The 24,667-nt window shown below is 38.2% G+C and overlaps 1 protein-coding gene across 2 annotated transcripts in view; it reads left to right on the forward strand.

Moving 5' to 3' along the window:
• Nucleotides 1-24,667, forward strand: part of ENPP3 (ectonucleotide pyrophosphatase/phosphodiesterase 3) — an 83,943-nt gene that overhangs the window by 56,924 nt on the left and 2,352 nt on the right. For both annotated transcript variants that reach the window (XM_081312874.1, XM_081312875.1), the window contains 7 exons: nucleotides 1,074-1,243; nucleotides 1,354-1,405; nucleotides 3,858-4,012; nucleotides 11,837-11,969; nucleotides 14,883-14,960; nucleotides 16,551-16,683; nucleotides 24,510-24,666. In XM_081312874.1, the coding sequence (XP_081169000.1) occupies nucleotides 1,074-1,243; nucleotides 1,354-1,405; nucleotides 3,858-4,012; nucleotides 11,837-11,969; nucleotides 14,883-14,960; nucleotides 16,551-16,683; nucleotides 24,510-24,666 (878 nt within the window). The remainder of the gene's footprint in view (nucleotides 1-1,073; nucleotides 1,244-1,353; nucleotides 1,406-3,857; nucleotides 4,013-11,836; nucleotides 11,970-14,882; nucleotides 14,961-16,550; nucleotides 16,684-24,509; nucleotide 24,667) is intronic.

The following is a 24,667-nucleotide window of genomic DNA, read 5'->3' on the forward strand; positions in this document are numbered from 1 at the left end:
AACAGAGTGAGCGCCTGTTACTCGTCCCAGCTTCTGCCAACCTAGCAGTTAGAAAGCACGTAAAAATGCAAGTAGATAAATAGGGACCACTCCGGTGGGAAGGTAACAGCGTTCCGTGCGCCTTTGGCGTCTAGTCATGCCGGCCACATGACCATGGAGACGTCCTCGGACAAGCGCTGGCTCTTCGGCTTTGAAACGGAGATGAGCACCGGCCCCTAGAGTCGGAAACGACTAGCACGCATGTGCGGGGGAACCTTTACCTTTACCTTTACTTTAAAGATGTTCTTGCTTTTTTCCTCTGCAGATGGAATATGTAGTTTTGGGGCATGCTCCATTCTTATTTGAGAGCATCAACAGGTCATTTAAGCACTCTTTTTTTAATCCCATTTATATCCCGCCCTTCTCTGAAGACTCAGGGTGGCTTACAATTTAAGCACAAACCAATGTGCTTAGCAATAGCCTCATTCTATGTATATGCCTGCTTATTAGGGCTTTCCCCCCCAGAAGCATTATTACAAAGTCAGCTTATAACCCCCAACAATCTGGGTCCTCATTTTACCTACCTTGGAAGGATGGAAGGCTGAGTCAACCTTGAGCCTGGTGGGATGCGAACCTGCACTAATTGCAGGCAGCTGGTGTTACTTAAGGAGGCATTAGCCCAACTGCTCCACCAAGGCTCCTTGGGAATATTATTCTTAGGTAGGTCTTTATAGTTTTTTTTTTAAGAGAATGGTCTCTTTGTAACTACAGCTATCATAGGCATGCTCCTCTCTTCCAAAAGTAGTCTTTTCCACAAAAGTATAATACATGAAGTCATACTGAATCATGGCATCTTGCAAATTAAGAAAAACCAGAAGAAGCCCTTCAACTTGCTTTGTTCATTTTGTGGAAACTAATATAATTCCAGAATTTTCATTGAGTACCACAGCCAAAATGCCCCTGTGATACTTCTCCATTTGAGATTCCAGATCTCACACTTCTGTCATTTTTTTTCCAGTCCAAACCTCAAACACCAGAACCTTGAAAAAGACTTTGATGCACAGTGGAAAAATTGCATTTTTTTCCTTTCACAGATCTCCTGAAACTTAAGCCTGCTCCAAACAATGGAACACACGGAAGCTTGAATCACCTCCTAAAAAATCCTTTCTACAATCCCTCCCCAGCAAAAGAACAGTCTTCTCCTCTTTCGTGCCCTTTTGGGCCCGTTCCCAGTCCAGATGTTTCAGGATGTAAATGTAGCTCAGTAAGTTTGCAGCAAGACATGGGTGCCTCTTGTTCAGTATGTTTTTAATCTAAACTGTGTATCAACGTTTGGCCTTTCTTTTGACTTTTGCTGTATTTGTGTATTTCCAGATAACAGATTTAGGAAAAGTGAATGAAAGGTTAAACCTCAATAACCAAGCAAGTAAGTCTGGTACAAACCCACTTCCAATTAATGAAAGGTTTCAAGAGTTCTGGCACTCATTTCGGAATTTAGTTCTTTTAGAAGAGATTTTATTCAGATATACAAATTTAACAAATATATAAATTTGTTACATCAGTTTAACAAATATATAAATACTAAATTTAATTATTCAATTTAACAAATAAAACTGTATAAATTTAATTATTTAATATATAAAGCTATATAAATCTAATTATTCAACTTAATAAATAAAGCTATGTAAATTTAACACAGACACACACACACACAAACATACATACACAAATGGAAACATAAACACAGATCATAAGCTCTGAAGATAAACATTCCAGCATCCACCATAACACTGATTCCTATCAGAATTCTAGAAGACTGGAATGTTCAGGATCTGATCTGTATCTTATACAGACTCCACTATGGGCATAAACCATATTACCAGTGAATTAGATGGGTATAAACTATGTTACAAGTGAAGCCAAAGTTATGTTAGTAAACTATAGAAAATCCAATAGGCCAGTGTTTCTCAAACTTGGCAATTTTAAGATATGTGAACTTCAACTCTCAGAATTCCTCAGCCATCCAGAAGTCCTCAAAATTGCTAAGTTTGAAAAAACACTGCTATATACAATCCCCAGGTTATTCCAGACCTAAGTTAATGTAAATTCTATTATACACAGGGAATGTAAACTACAGGTAGTCCTTATAACCATTTGTTTAGTGACTACTTGAAGTTATAACAGTATTGAAAAAAGTGACTTACAACCAGTCCTTACTTTTACAACCATCACAGCTCCCATTAGTCGTGTGATCAAAATTCAGGTGCTTGGCAACAGCCACGTATTTATAACAGTTGCAGTGTCCCAGGATTATGTGATTCCCATTTGTGACCTTCTCAGCTGGCTTCCAACAAGCCAAGTCAATGGCAGAAGCCGGATTTGATTAACAACTGCAATGATTTGATTAACAGCTATGGCAAAAAAGGTCATAAAGGTTTTTAACATTAGATGCAATTTCCCTAACAACTACCAGTTGTGGTTGTACATCAAGGACTTCTTGTATAGTGTTTTTTTAAAGTGTGTTGCAGTTAGACCTATTGTGGCATTACCATTTGGGGAGAGGATTATCTATCTATCTATCTATCTATCTATCATCTATCTATCTATCTATCTATCTATCTATCTATCTATCTATCTATCTATCATCTATCTGTCTATCTATCTATCTATAGACAATGAGGTTGAGCAGTGTTTTCTGAACTTTTTGTTCTTGGAACCCCTTCCCACATTCATTACTTAATTTATCAAACTCTTTAACTGCCTCACAGAGGAGGGAGCAACCCCCATTTGTCTGTATGGGTTATATTTATGGATATTTACTGTGTGAAAAAATAAACTTGCTACATTTGTGGAATATTCATTTATTGAATCATGTTAAAAATAACAATATTAAATCCATTAGGTATTAAGATGAATAAAAAAATTCATTTTTTTAACAAAGAGAAAATAATAAGGATAAGAATGACATTATTTCAAATTTTTGTAAGTATCTTCAATATTTGGCAAATAATTTTAATTTCTCAGATCTCTGACAGGGTTTTTGGAGACCCCCAGGTGTCCTCGGACCAAAGTTGAGCTAATACTGAGACAGAGAAAAAGAAAGATACAAAGCCGAGGGAAAGAGCTGCAGATGCATGTACATAAACACATTTGTAGAGCGATGGTTCTCCTAGAGACCTGCAGTTATCGGCTGCTTTTTCTCTGCAAAGAATTTGGTGAATTCAGGATCAGAACCTTTCTGCAGAACTTTGGCTGAGGGTCAGAACTGTTCTGCAGAAATGGTTAACAATCTGTATCAGATACAATTATTCTATTCTTCCTTTTGACATTTTCCTGGGCATCATAATCATAATTATTTACATGGGTTTTTTATACTCATAAGGGACATTGCTCTGTACAGTTGATTCATCAGTCAATCAAAGGAATAAACACAGGTAGTTGTATGTGTACTGTATTAGCACTCTAACCAAGGTATCCATCATTCCAATTGTATGTTCATCTTTTGGTCCCCCACCCCCTTAAATTGTATCACTGCTGCTAATGGGAGCTTTGCTTCTGAATCAAGTAACAGCTTGGTTAGGTTTGATTGGCAGTGGTTCAACTATTTTCCTTTAAATTGCTGCTCATGTCAAATGGGGTGTGGGAGATGTAGAGTTTGGCTCAACGTGTTGAGTTAAGTCGCCAACATTCTAGTATTACATAGGCCAGGAAAAACCCAAAGTGAGGTTTTAAATGGGCAGCTTTCCAGTTATTCCCAATTGTTTTGCTCTTTCCAATATACTGAATGGTAAAATATGTTGAATGAGCAATTCATAATGATTTTAGAAAGAATTGTACTCAGTTAATGTGAAACTCCATAATTATGGTTTATATTCTAGAAACAGAGTCCGAAGCTCATAATTTGCCTTATGGAAGACCCCAGGTTCTACAGAACCACAGCAAGTACTGCCTCCTTCACCAGGCTAAATATATAAGCGCATATAGTCAAGACATCTTGATGCCACTATGGAGTTCATACACTATCAACAAATCAGTAAGTTTCTGGATTTATTTACCTTTTGTAGAAAAATGAAAGTCTAGGCAGAAAAAAGGGGGAAAAGATGATCTGGAAAGAAGTGGAGTTGGATGCAGAAGTAGAGATGGTGATAGTGATGGAGATACAGATACATAAATCATATCAAATTCAGGTCATTCCCCATACTGCTGCAAATCATGGGTAAGTTTATTTCTGGGGAAAAATTAAATAGACTGTATTAACTTTATAAATAGTCTTCTTGTCTAGTTATATATTTAACTGCATACAGTTCACAAAACAAACCTTAGATTTTTCAGCCCCAGAGTGGGATGCCAGAAATGAATGATGGCTTATGCTCAGAAAAGAAGACATCAAAGTCATGGAATGATACAAACCAAGGTTGGGGAGGTTTTGTGTTTTTTGGGTTATGTTTTAAGTTTTTATACAATAGCATCTTTTTTACTGTCTACTGATCGTTGCAATGTTTCCTTTTGGCAGTAAAATTCTGTTTATCTAGGTTCCCTGAGAATAGATATTTTTGTAAACGGGCTTTCCCCCCGTTAAATCACATTTTTATTCCAGCGGTACTAATAATTTATTTTTCTTTATGTGAACACAGTTTCAAACGCAGAATCTGGAGCATATCTGATATTGAAAATGTATTATATTGGTGTTATTTCAATTAATTCTCCATGCTATCAAATATTCTATATTTACATTAAATTAAACTAAAAAAATATCTGACAGGGTCCGGTCATCTTCTCTGCCACAGAGGATCAAACCTCCAGGTCTTTTTTCCAAAGTTCTTCTTTCAAACAGGAATCTCCCAGCTTTGAAGTCTGATTCTTTTAGCCACAAACCAATTTCTCCCTGCCAGTTTCCAACAGATTGTACACAACCGTCAAACTTATTTTCTCTTGCACGGTCAATAGTGCTCTTTCTGGGCCTTCTAATTGCATCCTGAGTTTACTGAGCTTTAAACTGTATTTTTTTCTGTGCTCCACTCAAAGCTCCGTCTTGAGCACCCCATTCCACAGCAAAGAGTGCCAAGGTAATCATAGTCTGCAGAATGGAAAAATATAACGTATACAAATGCAGCATTCATTCACCGAATGATATTGCTGATAAGTCCCAAAATTTCATGCTGATGTTTAAAGAATGCCTATCTGCATATTCTCTTAAGGTACTTTGGAGTTAAAAGAAAACAGCACATGTAGAGCAGACATTCAGGAATGTGGCCTGCTATTTTTGCTGCAGCGATTCCACTGCTGTTGTTAGCCATTCTCCTTTAAGAATCACTCAGTGGTTTGGCAGTCCAGCGCAATGGTGTTATGATACAGAAAAGCAGGGTTCCAATTATGTTGCCATTCAAGGCAGAGGGGCACACATTCTCTGTTATTATGTTTTCTGTCCTCTATATGTACCACTTCTATGCTGTCTGTGCAGTGTACCAAACTTTCTAAGAAAATCCATCTGTGAATCTCATTAAGACAGATGAACATGGGTGAAGTTTGTAGAGATGACTGTTATCAGGGTTTTTTTTAAATTTCTTTGGGATGAAGGGTGGAGAATTGACGTTTCTCAGTATAGTCATTTCTCCCAAAACCGAGTGGGCAAGACTGGGAAGTTGTGGTTCTTTCAACATGCTTTGCAAGCCTAAGCACTTCCTAAGGGAAGTGGGAAAGTCTCTTCTCTGTGGGCTTGGAAGTCATTAATCACAGGAACTGAATTTACAGAACACGCTAAGATGAATGTGACTAGCTAGCCCCCAAATCCTATATTAACTGGCAAGTTGAGTTGGAGGGGAGATTTTTCTAGCTCTGATTGGAAACATAGTGATTTAATCTGTATGCACAGTTTTTGCCATGGCTGAGCTACCATACCTTCTCCAGGTAGCTGGAGAAAATGCTTTAGATTACCTTCCTCAACCGGGTGCCCTTCAGATAGCTGGGTCTAAAATTAACATTATTCTCAGCTGTGAGACAAGGCTAATACGAATCCTGAATCCTTGGTCTGAATCAAGAGAGATTGCTTCTTCTGCGTCAGAAAATAATGACCTTATTGAGATGTAATATTATTCCATGGTAAGGTTGGATCAGGGTTTCATTTTCCTGGACATTATGAATTAATCTGGCGTTGATGTATATTACGTATACAGTATATAGGTCCACTTAGACCAGTGATGGCAAACCTTTTAGAGACCGAGTGTCCAAACTGTAACCCAAAACCCACTTATGTATCGTCGGGTGCTGGATGGGCGTGGCCCTTTGGGTGGGCGTGGCTGCAGTGGTAACGGCAGACTGGATGGGAATAAAAAGTTCAATCAATCAATTCCAACTTTGCGAGATCTTTTTTCCCCCCGCAAGAAGTTGAAATTGATAGATTGATTGAACCTCTTTCTTTGCACAGCGGCGGAGGCCTAAAGCGAAAAGGTTTTATAAAACCCAGCTGGAGGCCTATGACTACGGCGATGGTGCGCGTGCCCACAGAGAGGGCTCTGTATGCCGCTTGTGGCACTCGTGCCATAGATTCGCCACCACGGACCTAGACAATGTTAAAAGTAAATGTATTTGCATTCTTTTGTTTTGCTTAATTTGTTTTACTTATCATTTTTGGATAGCTCACAGCAGGCTTTGATGTAGCCTTCCTGATTCTCAAAACTGATGGCATCTTTTAATATATCAAAGTTGGAGACATTTATTAGTTTTACGAACCTAAATCAATCCATTAAAGGCAAAAGCCTTTTCAATGAACGTTATAAAATACAGTTTAAAATGCTGGCCCAGTTAGGACAAGTAGCTGGGTGTTTTCAGCTTCCTAATTTAGGTTAAGAGGTGTGTGACTGGTCCAAAATTACCTAGTTGTTTCGTATGTCTAAGGGAGTACCCAAACCTGCTCTCCCTGTGCATTCTTACATGTATACTCTCTCTCTCTCTCTCTCTCTCTCTCTCTCTCTCTCTCTCTCTCTCTCTCTCTCTCTCTCTCTCTCTCTCTCTCTCTCTCTCTCTCTCTCACACACACACACACACACATTCTCTTGCATGACACATAATCTCATCCAAGAAAGTTTTTCTGATGTCATGGAGAAGTGAAGACAAAGGTTTTTCCACAGCATAAAGCAGCTGTTGTGTCACTCAACCTTGTTCAAGAGAACATAATCCAAAGTTCATAGAAAGTTGAGCTCTCATAGGAAAATGAGGTATCAACCTTTCTGTGAATTCTAAATCTGGTGTCTTTAATAGCAGGTCAAAGGCTTCTTTAATACTTTGAAATTAAAAGTTGCCTAATCTAGCATTTTCTTGAGCTGCATTTTAAAGTAACATTGTGAGCCACGTTGAACTGTTAGGGAAGCTGATGAAATGTAGTAAATAAGTAAACAAGATGAGCCACCGGGCTTCTGTTATTTTCATGCTATAAACTGTCACCTACAGCAAAGCATTCTTAATATTTTAAACAGCAAAATGATTTAAAGGTTTTTTTCAGTCTGATCAGGTGAATATTAAGATGTTTACATGTTTTCATGAAAAAGGGCAATTGGTTCTCAAAATGTATTGAATTGTACAAAGGATGAGATACTAAATAAAAATAACGTTAGGTGAAGAATTAAGCCAGTGGCCTGACGGATCTCAAAAGTTCTGATTAGCTTGGAAATAAATTGGAAAAAATGTCAGGAAAAACAAATCCCATACTGGGTTTTCTTCTACATAGTTGCCATCTCACCACTTCTGAAGATAGCCTTTACATTAAGGACCAACACTTGGAATTTTATAAAGGAATGTGGAATTAGAGGACCTTGGGGAACTTCAAGTGAGGAACTTGGTCCAAAGCGTTCTGAGCTGAATCTAGCATTTCTATACATGCTAGGCTCAATCATCCCTTCCAAGTGCTGAAACACTATGAAAAAAGCCTTAAACTGTAGGCACCTAATACTGAAACAAGCATTTTGTTGTGTCTGTTAATTCCCTCAAAATTTGTTTGGTTCATTGTACTGATCAAAAGACACAGGACTGAGAAGGCACCGGGGGGGGGCGGGGGGGACCCAGGTTGGACATGCAGGCTTGGATAGTATCCGACCAGGAAGTCCCAGGCTTTGTTTTGTTCTGTTTTTGTTTCATCTTAGGTTCTTAAGATGCTGGTTATGTCTGTATCTTCTTTTTTTTTGTCTTTTCTCAGATGGTCTTTTTTCTCTTTTTTTACTTCACCTGGAGAAATTCAGTAGAACATTTCAGCCTTAAAAGAAATCATTTTTTTAAATAAATAGCTTGTCTGTTTAAGAAAATCTCCAGCCAGCTGCTTAAGCAATAATGCAACTCAGCTTATTCATAAGGGTTAAAAAAATGCATGATGATCTGATCTGGAATTTGATTAAACAGTGCCAGTAAGACTCTGAACTGGTCCCAGAAACTATAAAAGTCAGCCTTCAGCACATTATTGTAAGACAGGAGCTTTGCAGCAGGGACACTCCTCAGATTTCCCAATCGTGATTTAAACACAAACATTTTGTCTCTGGGGAAAAAACATTCAGTTTTAGGAGGGGAAGAATTTGGTTTTACCAAGCCATCAACCTCTCCCACGCAGAAACACACAAATATTTTCTTCTTCCTTTCCACCCTCTATCAGGCATATATACAGACTACACTCAGAAAGCTAAACTTTTCCCACTCAAAGTTAAAAACAATATTTATGCTATTAATTCCATGTTTAGAATAATTCCTAAATTATCCTAACATTCATCACATTAAAGGAGGAACTGGATTTCACACAAAGATTTTAAAATGAATCTCATGCACTTTTTTTATAAAGAAAAAAGAAAAAGAAAAAAATTACTTTGTGAGACGAAAAAGTGGTTTTGAGAAGGAAAAATCCTTAGCCTTTTCCCTCTCACTGATTTACTTGCCGTGTTCCAGAAAAAACATTGCCCCTTTTCTCCATTCTGAAGCAATTTTATGTTATTCTTTGCTATTAGCAAAATAAAACAGAAACAGTAATGTACTTTAGGTACATTTTCATTTGAATGAATGAACCTTTATTGTCAAAGTAAAACCATGTATACATTGAGATTAGTTGAGCCTCTCTTCATGCTCCCACCCCCCAACTCACAGTGACAACAAACCTCCATCTTATTACACCATGTGAAGTAATTGCACCACACCCGGCCTCGCAAGTCAATTCTGCATAAAGTTTATAAAAATTATTTCTCGTTCAAAAGCCTAACAGCCCACGGATAAAAGCTGTTTTTCAGCCTGTGGTGTGGCTGGCTATACTCCTATATCTCCTACCTGATGGTAGGAGAGTAAAGAGATACCGTCCAGGGTGTGAGTCATCCCTGAGAATTTTCCTCACTCTTCCAAGGCAACGAGCCCTGGCGATGTCATCCAGTGGTGTCAGGGGACACCCCACAATGTCTTGTGCTGTGCTCACCACCCTCTGTAATACTTTCCTATCCGCGGCTGTCAGACCAGCATACCCAACCACAATACCATACGAGAGGACACTCTCTATAGTAGACCGGTAAAAGAGGGTCATTTGTTACCATTTGCTATCCTGAATTGTCTGTTTTGAATCAAAAAGGGGGACAAAACAAAAGAAAATCTCACTACTACAGGATGGCTCTAAATGGTGGGTAGAAATAAATGTCGCTGGTTTTGTAAAATGTGGGAAAACTTTTAAAACAGTAATAATAAACCTTTATTGTCAAAGTACAACATGTGTACTTTGAGATTAGCTGAGCCTCCCCCTGTGCTCTCTCCCCCCAACACACAGTGACAACAAACCCTCCATCCTACCACACCATGTGAACCAACTACACCACACACAGGCCTCCCAAGTCAATTCTGCATAAGATTATGTCCCATTTAAAAGCCTAACAGCCCACGGATAAAAGCTATTTTTCAGCCTGTTGGTACGGCTGGCTATATTCCTATATCTCCTACTGGATACAATTGACTCTGCATAAAAATGAAGAAGGCAGCCAGATCAACAGGATATATATCTCTCTGGTTCAACGAGTTTGCTTTAATTTTTCCATTTTATGACTTATTATTTACATCCTGTGACACTTTTAGAAAAAGTGGCTAAAAGATGACTCGGAAGTCAGAGCAGATACTTCCAAATACTGTATTTAAAGTCCCACAAAAAACAAATAAATTATGCCTTTCGGTACATTGATTACTAGCTCCCTTTTGAAGGAGGTTCTTCTTCTTCTTTTTTTTTTACCAGAGACAGCAACTGTCCTTTTTCCTCTAAGCCCAATCTTCTGTGCAGGTTGGACCAAATCTTAGAAGAGCCAGTGGGGTGCCAGGACGGTGTTTGCCAACTTCTACAGTACAATTTTTGGCTGCTGCTTGTGCAGAGAGAGCAGAGGCCAAGAGAAAAGAGTAACATGGAATAGCAGCATTTCCACATGATTGAAGCCGATGCTTTGTGTATTCTTTGAATCCTAAGGTCTTAGCACCAAAAACACCTGTACAGTCAAAGATTATAGTTTGGGGCTTATTCTGTGTTCTCTGCTCTTACATTGACTCCTGAGAGCTTCTTGGCTGCCAATTGGAGCGCTAATGAAGAAGTATCTCAAAATTGCACAGATGGCTTTTCCTTAATACCATTTACTTGTCATATGACAAGGCACTATTTACGTGTAATGTAATTAAACCAAACATTTTCAGGATAATGGATGATAGTACAATTGTTTTACGGGGCTTAAAAAAGATAAAGTGATATCAGGACAAAACCCAGAATAAAACTGAATAGACGAACTGGTATGGATAGGCCTTCATTTAGTGACCATTCAAAGTTACCATGGCAACGAAAAAAGTGACTTGTGATCATTTTTCACACTTACAACCTTTGAAGCATCCCCAGTACCCTGTGATCAAAATTCAGATGCTTGGCAACTGGTTCATACTTATGAACCTTGCTGTGTCCCAAGGTCACCTGATCGCCTTTTGTAGCCTTTTACCAAGCAAAATCAGTAGAGAAGCCAGCTTCAATTAACAACCGTGTTATCAACTTAACAATTGCAGTGATTCACCTAACAACTGTGGCAGCAAAGGTTGCAAAAGTGAGGCAAAACTCAATTAACACACGTCTCACTTAGCAGCAGAAATATTAGGCTCAATATTGGGTTGTAAGTTGAGGACTACCTATATATGGTGATGCTTCTTGTTTGATTTGGCAGAGATCAAGGTTGCCTTCGGATGAGTGGCTAATGCAGCCCATCAGAAGGCAGCGGTGTGACTATTGCATTCATTTAGGAGTACAGTACTAGCTGCATCATAAACTTTCTCCCACTCCAGAGCGGACGGTGACTTGCTTTGATGCACTCTCTCTGTTCACCTGCACTTCTTATGCTGCATAAGTTATGCATATACACCATATCATGATTCATCACCAGCAATATAGTGAACGTATCTGCTCCAAACCCGAGTATTCTCTCTCTGATGGCTCACAACTTGATTTTGACTAGTACAGTGGTTTGCTTCTGATAAAACCACAGAGTTAAGGAAACGTGGCTTGGCTGAGGTATTAGTGATCTCAAATGCAACTCCTTTGGTGTTGTTGCTTCTGTTTTGTCCTGGGTTCAGGACAAAGCTGCAAGGACTCTTCTCCCGTTTCTTCCACCTGTGAACTATGGAATGCTGAAGAATAAGAAATACTAAACCAACCGTCTCAGACGTCTGAGAGCAAAGGGCGGGAAGGCCATTTCTATTTTCACCACTGCCATGATTCATTTATAAAAACAGGAAAAGAAAGAATCAAAGAAAACCAGGCTAGGAAGTCTCAAAACCCAAGGATGGCCACGGCTGTGGGTGTAATGCTTTCTTTTGCCCTCTTCTCTTCCAGCCACCAACTTCTGTTCCTCCCAGTGCTTCAGACTGTCTGCGGCTAGACGTTCGAATCCCTGCAGCTCAGAGCCAAACTTGCTCCAACTACCAGCCAGACCTGACTATCACCCCCGGCTTCCTCTATCCTCCCAGTAAGTAGAGCTGTTCTTTATATAGAAAGGGCACAATGTTTTAATTATCTGGATGTGGCCGAGTGTTTAAACATATACATAGCACTAACCACGGGATAAGCGTGGCTTTCAGGGAGAGGGGTGTGTGTGTGAAGACAAGTAAAAAAGAGAACATTTTGGTGGTGTTTCTTGCCTGTAAGCAGAACATCATATAACGGTGGCATTTCCTAGACACGGACCGCAGGATAAAATATCCTAAATATTTTATTCCACAGATTTGCATTTAAAGTGAGTAAGACTGGGAGATGCTGTGAGAAAGATTGGCTTATAAAATGAACTAGAAATATACACAGATAGTCCTTGACTTATGACCGCAGCTGAGCCCAAAACTTCTGTTGCCAAACAAGGCAGTTCCTAAGTGGGTGTTGCCCATTTTACGACCTTTTTAACCACAGCTCTTTACCACGCTGCAATTGCTAGTGGATCATGCAGTCATTAAATGTATCTGGATGCCCCCATTGACTTTGCTTGTTGGTGGCTGGCTGGGAAGGCTAATATAAGTCATAAAATAAGAAAAAGCTAAATAAATATAGCCATATCCAGGTTATCAAACCAATCACTATACCTTTCCATACCTTTCTAGTGTTACAATCATCCTAATTTTTATAGCGCCTCTATCTCCTTCCTTCCTTCCTTCCTTCCTTCCTTCCTTCCTTCCTTCCTTCCTTCCTTCCTTCCTTTTCTCTTTTCTTTTCTTTTCTTTTCTTTTCTTTTCTTTTCTTTTCTTTTCTTTTCTCTTTTTCTCTTCTTTCCTCCTCCTCCTCCTTCCTCTTTCTCCCCGAAAATCTCATCATTTCTATCTGTCAAGAACCATGACTTTCTACTTTCACCTTCCTCTTGATCTATTTATAAAGGTGTGACAAAAAAGGAAACAATCTTCTTTCACTCTCACTCTATGACCACCTAGAGGCACTACTTTTGTACTGTCCCCTCTTTTTTGTGTTTGGTCCATATTTGTTCTCACTCTTCCTGTTGAACTACATATGCTGCTTAAGTAATTGATCTTCACTGCATTCAACTTACTTTTATGCTGTTGTTGACATACTGTACCCAACAGTTGCTTCCACTGAAGAAAGTGGGAGGAAGCACACTCTTTTACACACGTTTTCACTTCTTTTGACAAGTACTCATAACTCACAATAGACCACACACTGCCCACTTCTTTTGTCCACCCATCCTTAAGTGAACAGGAAACTATACTATTGCCAATCCCTATCCTGCTCATGTTGTGCCTGTCCTGAGTCACCATGCAATAGTACCATCCCAATGGTGCATGTGCAGCACCTGCTAAGAAGCAGTTGACAGATTCCTTCACTTTTTGCTGTCCTTCTTCAGCTTGTTACCAGTTTATAGGACAAATGTCTGTCAAACACAGCATGGCAGAAAAAATGGGGTGGATCTGAATATAGGATTTTTATACAATTACTTCTGTGCCAGTTCTCCTACACTCCCATTCTGTCACAATCTGAGTTGAATAAAGTTTTTTTTTAAAAAACCCCTCACTAAACGAAACAGAAGGTGATTTTCAACTAGCACTTTTATTTACAACTTAATGTTTCTGAGTATTGCAACTCTGCCTGATAATTGGGAGAATGCCTTTATTATTGTCCCCTTCTCCAAAGGCAAAGATAGCAAGAATGAATGCAAACATTCATTAAATGTGCTTGGAAAGATGATAATGAGCAAAAATAAGAGAGTGCCTTGCATTTTTATGTCAAGCAGGGAATGGCAGATAAGATTTCTGCTCTTCAGTAGTTCATAATTAAAGTTAGAAATTTTTCATTTCTTGATTTAGATCAAGGGTGGGGAAGAATAATAATAAAGTTGGAAGGTACCTTGGAGGTCATCTAGTCCAACCCCCTGCTCAGGCAGGAAACCCTATATCATTTCAGACAAATGGCTGTCCAGTCTCTTAAAAACTTCCAGTGTTGTAGCATTCACCACCTCTGGAGGCAGGTTGTTCCACTGATTAATTGTTCTAACTGTCAGGATGGCCCCTTTATGACTTGTGGACTTCAACTCCCAGAATTCTTGAGCCAGCCAGGAACTGAAGTCCACAAGTCACAAAGGGGCCATCGTTCCCCACCTCTAATTTAGATTAAGTGAATTACAGAATGCTTGCATGTACATGGAGTTGAAATGTGGTTGCTTAAAATGATAAGAATAGTATATAATAGCAATAAAGATATTTATTGGGTGGCTATAAATTGAATGAATAAACAAATGAATTGCTTAGAACATTATTCAAAGTTGGGCAGGGAGCAACACAAGGATCTGTGATGGCTCTTTAATTGTTTATTATGGATGAAATTGTACAGAATGCATGTGATAACATTAGAGGGGGGATATAAATGTGTACACATATTTGTGTGCAGTTGATGCCATGTTGTCAGCTGAGAACCTGAATTATTTGCAGCAAATTTTGGATAGGTTCTGTAACACAATGATGAATACGAATTGAAAATTAATGTTTTGAAGACCAAGATAGTTGTGTTTAAGATGGAAAGTAGGTAATGTATATTCTATATAAATGGCTAAAAACTAGAACAGATGAATTTAGAAGAAAGGAAAAAAAGACAGAATCTCTTAGGAATTTAGAGAATTTAGACAATAACAGAGTTGGAAGTACGATTTCTCCAGCTGGGACTCTAAAACATAAAAAAATATCTCTGTAATGTTTGTTGCAGGTCATTTTCTTTCTATTGTGTTGTAATTGACTTCTTGTTTGAGTGGAGTGCAGGAAGCATTTAAATGGTACAGAAGTAAATTCTTCAACATTGAAATTGAAATAGTATTCAGCTGAAAAGAAAACTGTATGTGTTTCCGATTTCTTTTTCATTATTCATGTCATTAATTCATACTTTTTTCACACAGACTTCGGCTCATCTAATTTTGAGCAGTATGATGCTCTAATTACTAGCAACCTTGTTCCTATGTTCAAAGGATTTACACGTAAGTTCGGATAATTTTGGCATGATATTGCATTAAGAAACAACTAATGGTTTTTTCATACCACATTTCCCACCTCAAATAGCTCCCTTGACTTAATCTTGTTTTTTTGTTTTGGAAGAGGACACATTTCCACATCCCTTGGTGGAACAATATCAAAATTGGTATTATTGCTTTTATTATTATTTCAGTGTAGGTGCCCCTTACTCTAGAATGATTGTAGACAGTTTACAACTTAATAGGGAAGCAGCAGAAGCGGAAGGAGAAGGAGGAGGAGAAGGAGAAGGAGAAGGAGAAGAAGAAGAAGAAGAAGAAGAAGAAGAAGAAGAAGAAGAAGAAGAAGAAGAAGAAGAAGAAGAAGAAGAAGAAGAAGAAGAAAGAGAATATGTATGCTAATATTCATCAGATGGCTGTGAAAGTTGGACCATAAGAAAGGCTGAGTGCCAAAGAATTGAGGCCTTTGAACTATGGTGCTGGAGAAGACTCTTGCAAGTCCCTTGGAGTCCTAGAGGAGATCAACCCTGACTGCTCTTCAGAAGGCCAGATCCTGAAGTTGAAACTCAAATACTTTGGCCACCTAATGAGAAGGAAGGACTCACTGGAGAAGAGCCTAATGCTGGGAAAGCTTGAGGGCAAGAGAAGAAGGGGACGACAGAGAATGAGGTGGCTGGATGGAGTCACTGAAGCAGTAGGCGTGAGCTTAAATGGACTCCAGAAGATGGTAGAGGACAGGAAGGCCTGGAGGAACGTTGTCCATGGGGTCATGATGGGTTGGACACGACTTTGCAACTAACAACAACAATATTCATCAGGCACATTCTTCAACAAGAAATGAATATTTTACCATAAATATTCTCTAACTTAAAGAGAACAAGGTAGCCATTGATAGTGGGTTTGTAGACTCTCCTTTAAGGAATTACACATTGGTATACTTTGCTAATACCTTTTTCACTAGGGAAATAGTAGGGCCAATTTAGTCCTATGTTGAGCAGACTGAGCTAAGGTAAGGTAACAGATGCTGCAAAGATCCATAGAAGCAAGGAGCAAAAGGTAGGCTTTGTACAGAATCTCCATTCCAGATATCAGTTTCACAAATGGTAAGGACTAGGACTACAGTGAAATCCAACACTGGTATTTTATTTTATTTATTTTATTTTATTTTATTATTTTATTTTATTTTATTATTTTATTTTATTATTTTATTTTATTTTATTTTATTTTATTTATTTTATTATTTTATTTTATTTATTTTATTTTATTTTATTTTATTTTATTTATTATTTTATTTTATTATTTTATTTTATTTTATTTTATTTTATTTTATTTTATTTTATTTTATTATTTTATTTTATTATTTTATTTTTTTATTATTTTATTATTTTATTTTATTTTATTTTATTTTACTTTATTTTATTATTTTATTATTTTATTTTTGTATTGTACTGTATTGTATTGTATGGCTTAAAAATGAGAATGTAACTTTTCAGCAAACACTGAGGACATACTATATGTTCCCATCGCTTCTCTGTCAACATGCAATAGAAAATGGATGCCCATACATTTGATTCTCTCTTGCTGTGCTCCTATTTACAGGATTGTGGAATTACTTCCATGGTACCCTACTTCCAAAATATGCTAGAGAGAGAAATGGACTAAATGTGATCAGTGGGCCTATTTTTGATTATAATTACGATGGACACTTTGATTCTTATGATACAATCAAAGAGTAAGTAAATTTAAAAGGCTTAATGGTAAACCAATATTTTAATTTTCCTTATTTGCTTAGAATAATTTCATATGTAGGATGTAGCTGGCTTTAGCAATTTTCCCAATTAACATGACATTACACGCCATTACACAGATTATTTCATCCAGACAGTTTTACAGAATCAAGTTTACTGTTGTTAAGGCTCCCCAGCCCAAAAAACAAAGAACAAAGGGAGATCCTCTGGTGGGCTATGCATTCTTATAAAGCAAGAGTTGCAATGGCAGGGGGAGAAACTATATAATGAAGATAAGTATCCATACTTCCTAGCTGTCAAATTTGAATATGAAAAGTTCAAGTTGATACTGGTAAATGTGTATATCCCTCCAATCACATCCCGGCATTATAACTCCGAATACTGGATGTGTTTGGAAGTTAACCTAGATTCTAGAAGATATATCTGTATTGTACCCTCAGTCCATAGTGGTATTACTAGGAGATCTGAATGCTAGGCTGGGTCCCTCTTTGTATGAGCTTGCCCAGAAGAAGGGAATCCCAGGGGAGTTCTTTGATAACCATCCTCAGTGGCTCTCAAGAGACTGTAAAAGTAATGTCACTGGCCTGCTCCTAGTCTCCTTAATTTTTAAGGATAACCTTCAAATTTTGGGTGGGGGGGGGTAAGGATAAGAATTACATATACCATTATACATAACACTCGGCCAATTCAAGTACTGGATCTCTTTTGCGTGTCTAGAGATAAGACTGACCTCTTTTCGGAGGTCACAGTACACCTTAGCGACAATAGCTAAGTTTTTAATTGAGTTTTAAAGTTTTAACTTTTGGGCTTAAATTTAATTAATTGTTTTAAATTTATTTTAACTTTTGTATTGTATGGTTTTAATTGCCCTGAGTCCTATGGGAATAGGGTGGTATATAAGTCAAAATAATAATAATAATAATAATAATAATAATAATAATAATAATAATAATAATAATAATAATAGCGACCATCAGCCTGTAAGCGTGACATTGCGAGGCCGCTCAGATTTAAGACCATATAACATGGCTGACAGATGGCTCACCAAAAAGGTAGAGGTGACCCAAAATAAAAGGTTAATTTGGGCCAAAGTTGATACTAAGGCAATATTAGAATGCCTTAAAACAGAGAATGCTACTAAGTGGGCTAGAACAATCCAGTCATCTACTACTGACTGGATCTCAGCCTTCAATGCATTCTCCAATCTCTGTAATATTCTGAAGAAACACCTAACAGCTAAACTCGCTACAAAAAGAGCCCGAGTGGGTAGACCTCGCTAGTTTGATCCTGATTGCCAGCGACTGAAAAAGAAATTGAAGGCAGCCATGAGGCTTGCCCAGAGGAATCCTACTGCCCATATACAAGCTAAGATGCTGCACACAAGAAGAGAATATAAAAAAACTATAACATTAAAGAAAAATGTTTTGCCATTTCAGTCTGGTCAAAACTCAAGTTGGCTGCTAGAAGTCATAATTCAGTAATATTTTGGCACTCTGTAGCAGGTGTCCTGAAGGAACAGAGATTTGAGTTTGACATACCAGTCTCTGCTGAGGACTGGGGGAATTATTATCAGTGTTTTTTTGCTTCCACAGAACTGGTAGAGAAACTGTCTTTAAGCAGTGATTTAGTAAATTATAGAACTCCCCCCACTTGGCCACCAGTCTCAGAAAAGGAGTACAGTCCATCATCAAAAATTTAAAGAGCAATAAAGCCCCAGGTGAGGAATTTTTACCAGCAGAATTATTCAAGAAATTTCCCAATTGGTGGGGTCCTGTATTGGCAGGTCTTTTTACACACATAAATAACACCTGCCATATACCAGATGGGTGGAAGATGGCAATGGTTATCCCCATATATATAAAAGGGAATAAAAAGGATCCTAGTAATTATATGCCCATCAGCCTGATTGACATTGTAGCAAAAATATATGCTAGGTACATTTTGAACAGAATTGAAATCTGGGTAGAGGAAAACAATATCCTCACAGAAGATCAAGCAGGTTTTAGACAAAGCAGATCTACTATTGATAACTGCTTTGTCTTGAACCATCTAATTGCCAAATATGCCTATAAGAGGCTGTTTGCTGCTTTCATAGACCTTACAGCAGCATTTGATATGGTAAATAGAGTAGTACTATGGAGTAAATTGACATCTCTTAAAATAGAACCTAGACTCTTGGCCTTGATTAAAGCCCTTTACACAAGTACCTGTTTGAGGGTGCAGTATGGGGTTAATGGGGCTCTGACTAACAGGATTTACACAAATAAAGGGATAAGACAAGGGTGTATCCTGGCCCCATTATTATTTAATTTATATATCAATGACTTGCCAGGGTTAATGAAAGATCCCATGGTATACATGCTGATGATCCTAAATGCTTACTGTACATCTTGCTTTATGCTGATATGATTTTTATTATCATACTCACAAGTAGGATTACATATGCTGTTAAGAAGATTCAGCTCTTATTGCCAGGATAATTCCCTAATCATTAGCAAATCTAAATAAAATATAATGGTGTTTGGAAGACACCATCAGAGACATAAATGGCAATTAGATGGTGAACCAAATGAACAGGTTAACACCTTTGTATATTTGGGCATAACTTTTTCCAAGACTGGATCTTGGGCCTGCCATCATCAATGGAGTACGTTTAGAGCAAAAGCCCGTTTGAATTTACTGCTTAAACTAAAGAACCATAGTTACTCAGGGTCCCTAGCCCCATTAATTAAGGTTTGTAATGCTAAGGTTACCACTATGCTCTTATATGAAGCAGAAGTTTGGGGTCTTTACTCAACCACAGCCCTAGAACAAACACAGTCCCAGCATTTGAGATGTATTTTGGGTGTAGATCCAAGAACATCTGCTGCAGCAGTTAGAGCTGAATTGGGAATTCATACAATTAATACACTATCCAAAATTAGAGCATATAACTACTGGTGCAAATTAATGAAATGGAGACTGATAGACTCTCCAAGTTATGGCTACTAGAGCAAATATAATTACAATCACAAATCTCCTGGATCACTAAACTAACAAATTTTGTAAGAAGCTGTGGCCTTCCTGTCTCTGGCGTAACAGGAGAACCATAAACCCAAAGCTTTAGCTGTGTCCCTGCATAACAGATACAGTGCCCTTGCTGACCTTGACATGGACATTAAGGAAACAGGTCAAGGTAATTGTGATGATAACTCAAATAAGCAGGGGACCATGGTCCGAGATGAACTTGTTTTTGACAGGGAGAAGTGCGAATCAGGTATTACACATCAGTCATGCAAGAAAAGAAAGGTACCCCAAAAGAGAAGCCACCTTCTGGTTGGTGATTATAAGGGATGTAAATTTAGGAAAGGATACAGAGGTTTCAAAAGAGGTCAGGTGTCTTCCAGGTGCTACTGCCAGTAGGGACAAGAAGCGTATTTTCAAAATAGTCAACAATGCCAGCAAAGACTGTGATGTGGATGCCATTGTACATCTTGGCACTAACGATCTGTCCCAAAATGATGTACTCTCTGTGCAGAATGATTTCCAGAGCTTGGGGAAGGAACTCAGGAGAATAGGCTGTAGGCTCACTTTTTCAGAGGTCTTACCAGTGTATAAGGAGCAAAATGGAAAAGGCCAGCGTATAGCAGAATTTAATATGTGGCTAAAGGAGTGGTGTAAAGGAGAAGGCTTTGGTTACATTAGTCACGATGTCTGTAGCTGGTCCAATGCAAAAATGTACAAAAGAGATGGTCTGCATCCATCCAAGAAAGGGACTGAGTTACTTGGCAATAAATTCACAGCTTTTCTGGAGGAATATTTAAACTAAACAACGGGGACAGTGAGTTAATTGATACAGAACATCACTGTCCCTGGCAATCTAAGAAAACAGGGGAACTCAGGCACCACAAAAGTTATGTAGCAAGTAAACACAGGGTCAGTCGTAAAGGACTCAAATGTCTATACACCAATGCACAGAGTATGAACAGTAAGCAGGGTGAACTAGAAATTCAGGTAAATGAGGGTGGATATGATATTGTTGCCATTACGGAAACATGGTGGGACGAAACCCACAAATGGAACACACAGCTAGAGGGATTTAAATTATTTAAAAGAAACAGACTAAACAAAAGAGGAGGTGGAGTTGCTCTCTATATAAGAAATAACTTTATATCTACAGAAATGGAGCACAACAATGATGAAAACTGTAAACTTGAATGTATTTGGGTCAATATAAAAGGGGGAAAAATGACATTGGAAATAGATGAACTTTTTGCTAGTCAGTTAACTCAGGTATGTAGGAAGCACATCACAATAGTAATGGGGGACTTTAATTACCCTGATATCAACTGGGAGACAAATTCTGCACCAAGTGGAAGATCTAACAGATTCCTGACAAACCTAGCAGACAACTTTCTCTCCCAAAAAGTAGAGAAGGGAACTAGGGGATTAGCCATATTGGATTTAATTCTCACTAACAGAGATGAAATGATAGAAAGTGTCGAAGCCACAGGAACCTTGGGAGGAAGTGATCATGCAATATTGGAATTCAACATTATGGAAGCACAAGCAATAGAATACAGCCAAACTAGAGTCTTGGACTTTAAAAGAGCTAATTTCAATAAACTTAGAGAGACCTTGGGAAGAATTCCATGGATGAGAATCCTAAAGGGGAAAACAACTCAGGAAGCTTGGGAAATTTTGAAAAGTGAGATAATAAAGGCCCAGTCTAGCACAATACCAACAAAGAAGAAAAATAACAGCTTTCAAAAGAAACCAGCATGGCTGCATAAAGAACTCTCTGATAAACTGAAAGATAAAAAGGACAAGTATAAGAAGTAGAAAGAGGGGCACATAACTAAGGCAGAATATCAGCAAGTAGCCTGTGCCTGCAAAGATGAAGTGAGGGAAGCTAAGGCTCAAAATGAACTAAGGCTTGTGACCAAAGTAAAAAAATAACAAAAAAAAGCTTCTTTCGACATATAAGAAACAAGAAAAAGGTTAAGGAAATGATTGGTCCATTAGTGGGGGAACGTGGCAAGAAGGTGACAAGCAACAAGGAGAAAGCAGAACTATTTAACTCATTTTTTTGCATCTGTCTTTACAAAAAGGGAAAAAACAGTCCAACCTACCAAAACCAGTGCCATAAAAAACAGAATAGAAACGCAAGTTAAGATAGGCAAGAAAATGGTAAGTGAGCACCTGTCCAGCCTAGATGAGTTCAAATCACCAGGACCAGATGGATTACACCCCAAGGTTCTCAAAGAACTGGCAGACGTGATCTCAGAACCACTGAACTATATTTTTCAAAGATCCTGGAGCACTGGGGAACTACCAGAGGACTGGAAGAGAGCTGATGTAGTTCCCATATTCAAAAAAGGGAAAAAATAGATCCAGGAAACTACAGACCTATCAGCCTGACCTCAATACCTGGGAACATTCTGGAAAAGATAATCAAACAACAAATCAGCGAACACCTTGATGCGAACAAAGTTATCACTAAAAGCCAACATGGGTTTGTCAAAAACAGATCATGCCAGACAAATCTTATTGCATTCTTTGACCAAGTGACAAAACTAGTGGACCAGAGGAATGCTGTAGATATAATTTACTTGGACTTCAGTAAGGCATTTGATAAAGTAGATCATAACCTACTACTTGATAAGATAGAAAAATGTGGGTTAGATAGCATCACCACCAGATGGATTTGTAGCTGGCTGACAGGCCGTACTCAGCGTGTGGTCCTCAATGGAACTGCATCTACATGGAAGGAAGTGTGTAGTGGGGTGCCCCAGGGCTCTGTTCTGGGCCCAGTGCTCTTCAACATCTTCATCAACAATTTGGATGAGGGGATAGATGGGGAACTCATCAAATCTGCAGTTTACACCAAGCTGGCAGGAATAGTCAATACTCCAGAAGATAGGCTTAAGATACAGGAGGATCTGGACAGACTTGAACACTGGGCACTATCTAACAAAATGAAATTCAACTGTGAAAAAAGTAAGGTTCTACATTTAGGCAGGAAAAATCAAATGCACAGGTATAGTATAGTATCTCTCTGAGAGAGATTTCGGAGTCCTAGTGGACAATCACTTAAATATGAGCCAGCAGTGTGCTGCAGCTACCAAAAGCCAACACAGTGCTAGGCTGCATTAACAGAGGGATAGAATCAAGATCACGTGAAGTACTAATACCACTTTACAATGCCTTGGTAAGGCCACACCGGGAATACTGCATCCAGTTTTGGTCACCACGATGTAAAAAAGATGTCGAGACTCTAGAAAGAGTGCAGAGAAGAGCAACAAAGATGATTGGGGGACTGGAGGCTAAAACATATAGGGAACGGTTGCTGGAATTGGGTATGTGTAGTTTAATGAAGAGAAGGGTGAGGGGTGACATGATAGCAGTGTTCCAATATCTCAGGGGCTGCCACAAAGAAGAGGGAGTCAAGCTATTCTCCAAAGTGCCTGAAAGCAGGACAAGAAGCAACGGATGGAAACTAGTCAAGGAAAGAAGCAACCTAGAACTAAGGAGAAACTTCCTGACAGTTATAACAATTAACCAGTGGAATAATCTGCCTCCAGAAGTGGTGAATGCTCCAACACTGGAAGTTTTTAAGAAGAGACTGGCCAGTCATTTGTCTGAAATGGTGTAGGGTTTCCTGCCTGAGCAGGGGGTTGGACTAGATGACCTCCAAGGTCCCTTCCAACTTCTTCTTCTTCTTATTATTATTATTATTATTATTATTATTATTATTATTATTATTATTATTATTATTATTATTATTATTATTATTATTATTATTATTATTATTATTATTATTATTACAACTCAAAAAAAGAGTTGCCCAAAGAATTAAGGATATAGAAGCACAAAATGATATAGCTATCCTTAGTAAGGTGGGTAACTTGAAATGGCTGAGTAAATACAAACGTACTTTTCAAGTAGATAGCTACTTGAAGTTACAATTGCCAAAACATCTTAGGGAGATATTTACGCGAGCAAGATTGAAACAGCTTAACACAATGGTCAGATATGAGAGATTTCATTCTATACTCTACAATGAGCGTCTCTGCATCTGCAGAGCGGCAGAGGTAGAAGACCTGGCTCACATCAGATTTGACTGTTGCCTGTATAAGAGGGTGAGAGACAGGTATCTTGGTCTATATACTAAACTAAATGAATGACCCATTGGGATCCCCATATCAAAACAACTTACCTTATGTCTGCCCAGAATTTGAAAATAACATTTAACGCAGCACAATACTTAAACAAAATGGTTCGGTTGAGATCTGCATATGTGGGACTGATTGGGGTAGATTGCAAGGGTGACTCCAAAATGTAATTTTATCATATTTTACCTATATCTTAAATTATTGTACTCTATTACAATTTCATTTTAGATGGTATTTTATTCCAATTTTATTTTAAATCGTATTCTACTCCAATTCCATTTTAAATTGTATTTTATCAAATTCCATTTTAAATTGTTTTTATCAAATTTTAGTAATAATTTGTCACTGGAACTTTGCAGTTTGATATGGCCCAAGGGCTAATCAATAAAGACTTATTACTGTTGTTAAGGCAGTAAAATTTAAATAGTTATCTTTAATCTCACGAATATGGTTTATTTCTATATGTCTAATGACTTATGTCCAATCAATTAGTGACTGATCTATCTGGAAGCTCCTTATAGTCCAATTTGAAATTCTGACAAATGCCCTGCAGTCACATGACTGCACTTTGGGCTGCATTTATGGCCATTTGTGCACCCCACAGTCATGTCACCATGGGTTCCTTTAACAACTGTGGCATTCTCGTTCTCTTGCAGGCATGTAAACGATACAAAGATTCCCATCCCAACTCATTTCTTTGTTGTGCTGACTAGCTGTGAGAATCAAATCAACACTCCACTGAATTGTCCCGGCTCTTTGAAGGTTTTGTCTTTTATTCTTCCTCATCGTCCTGACAACTCAGAAAGCTGTGCGG

This window comes from Vipera berus, assembly GCF_964194415.1.
Source record: "Vipera berus genome assembly, chromosome: 1".
In the NCBI taxonomy this organism is placed as follows: Eukaryota; Metazoa; Chordata; class Lepidosauria; order Squamata; family Viperidae; genus Vipera; species Vipera berus.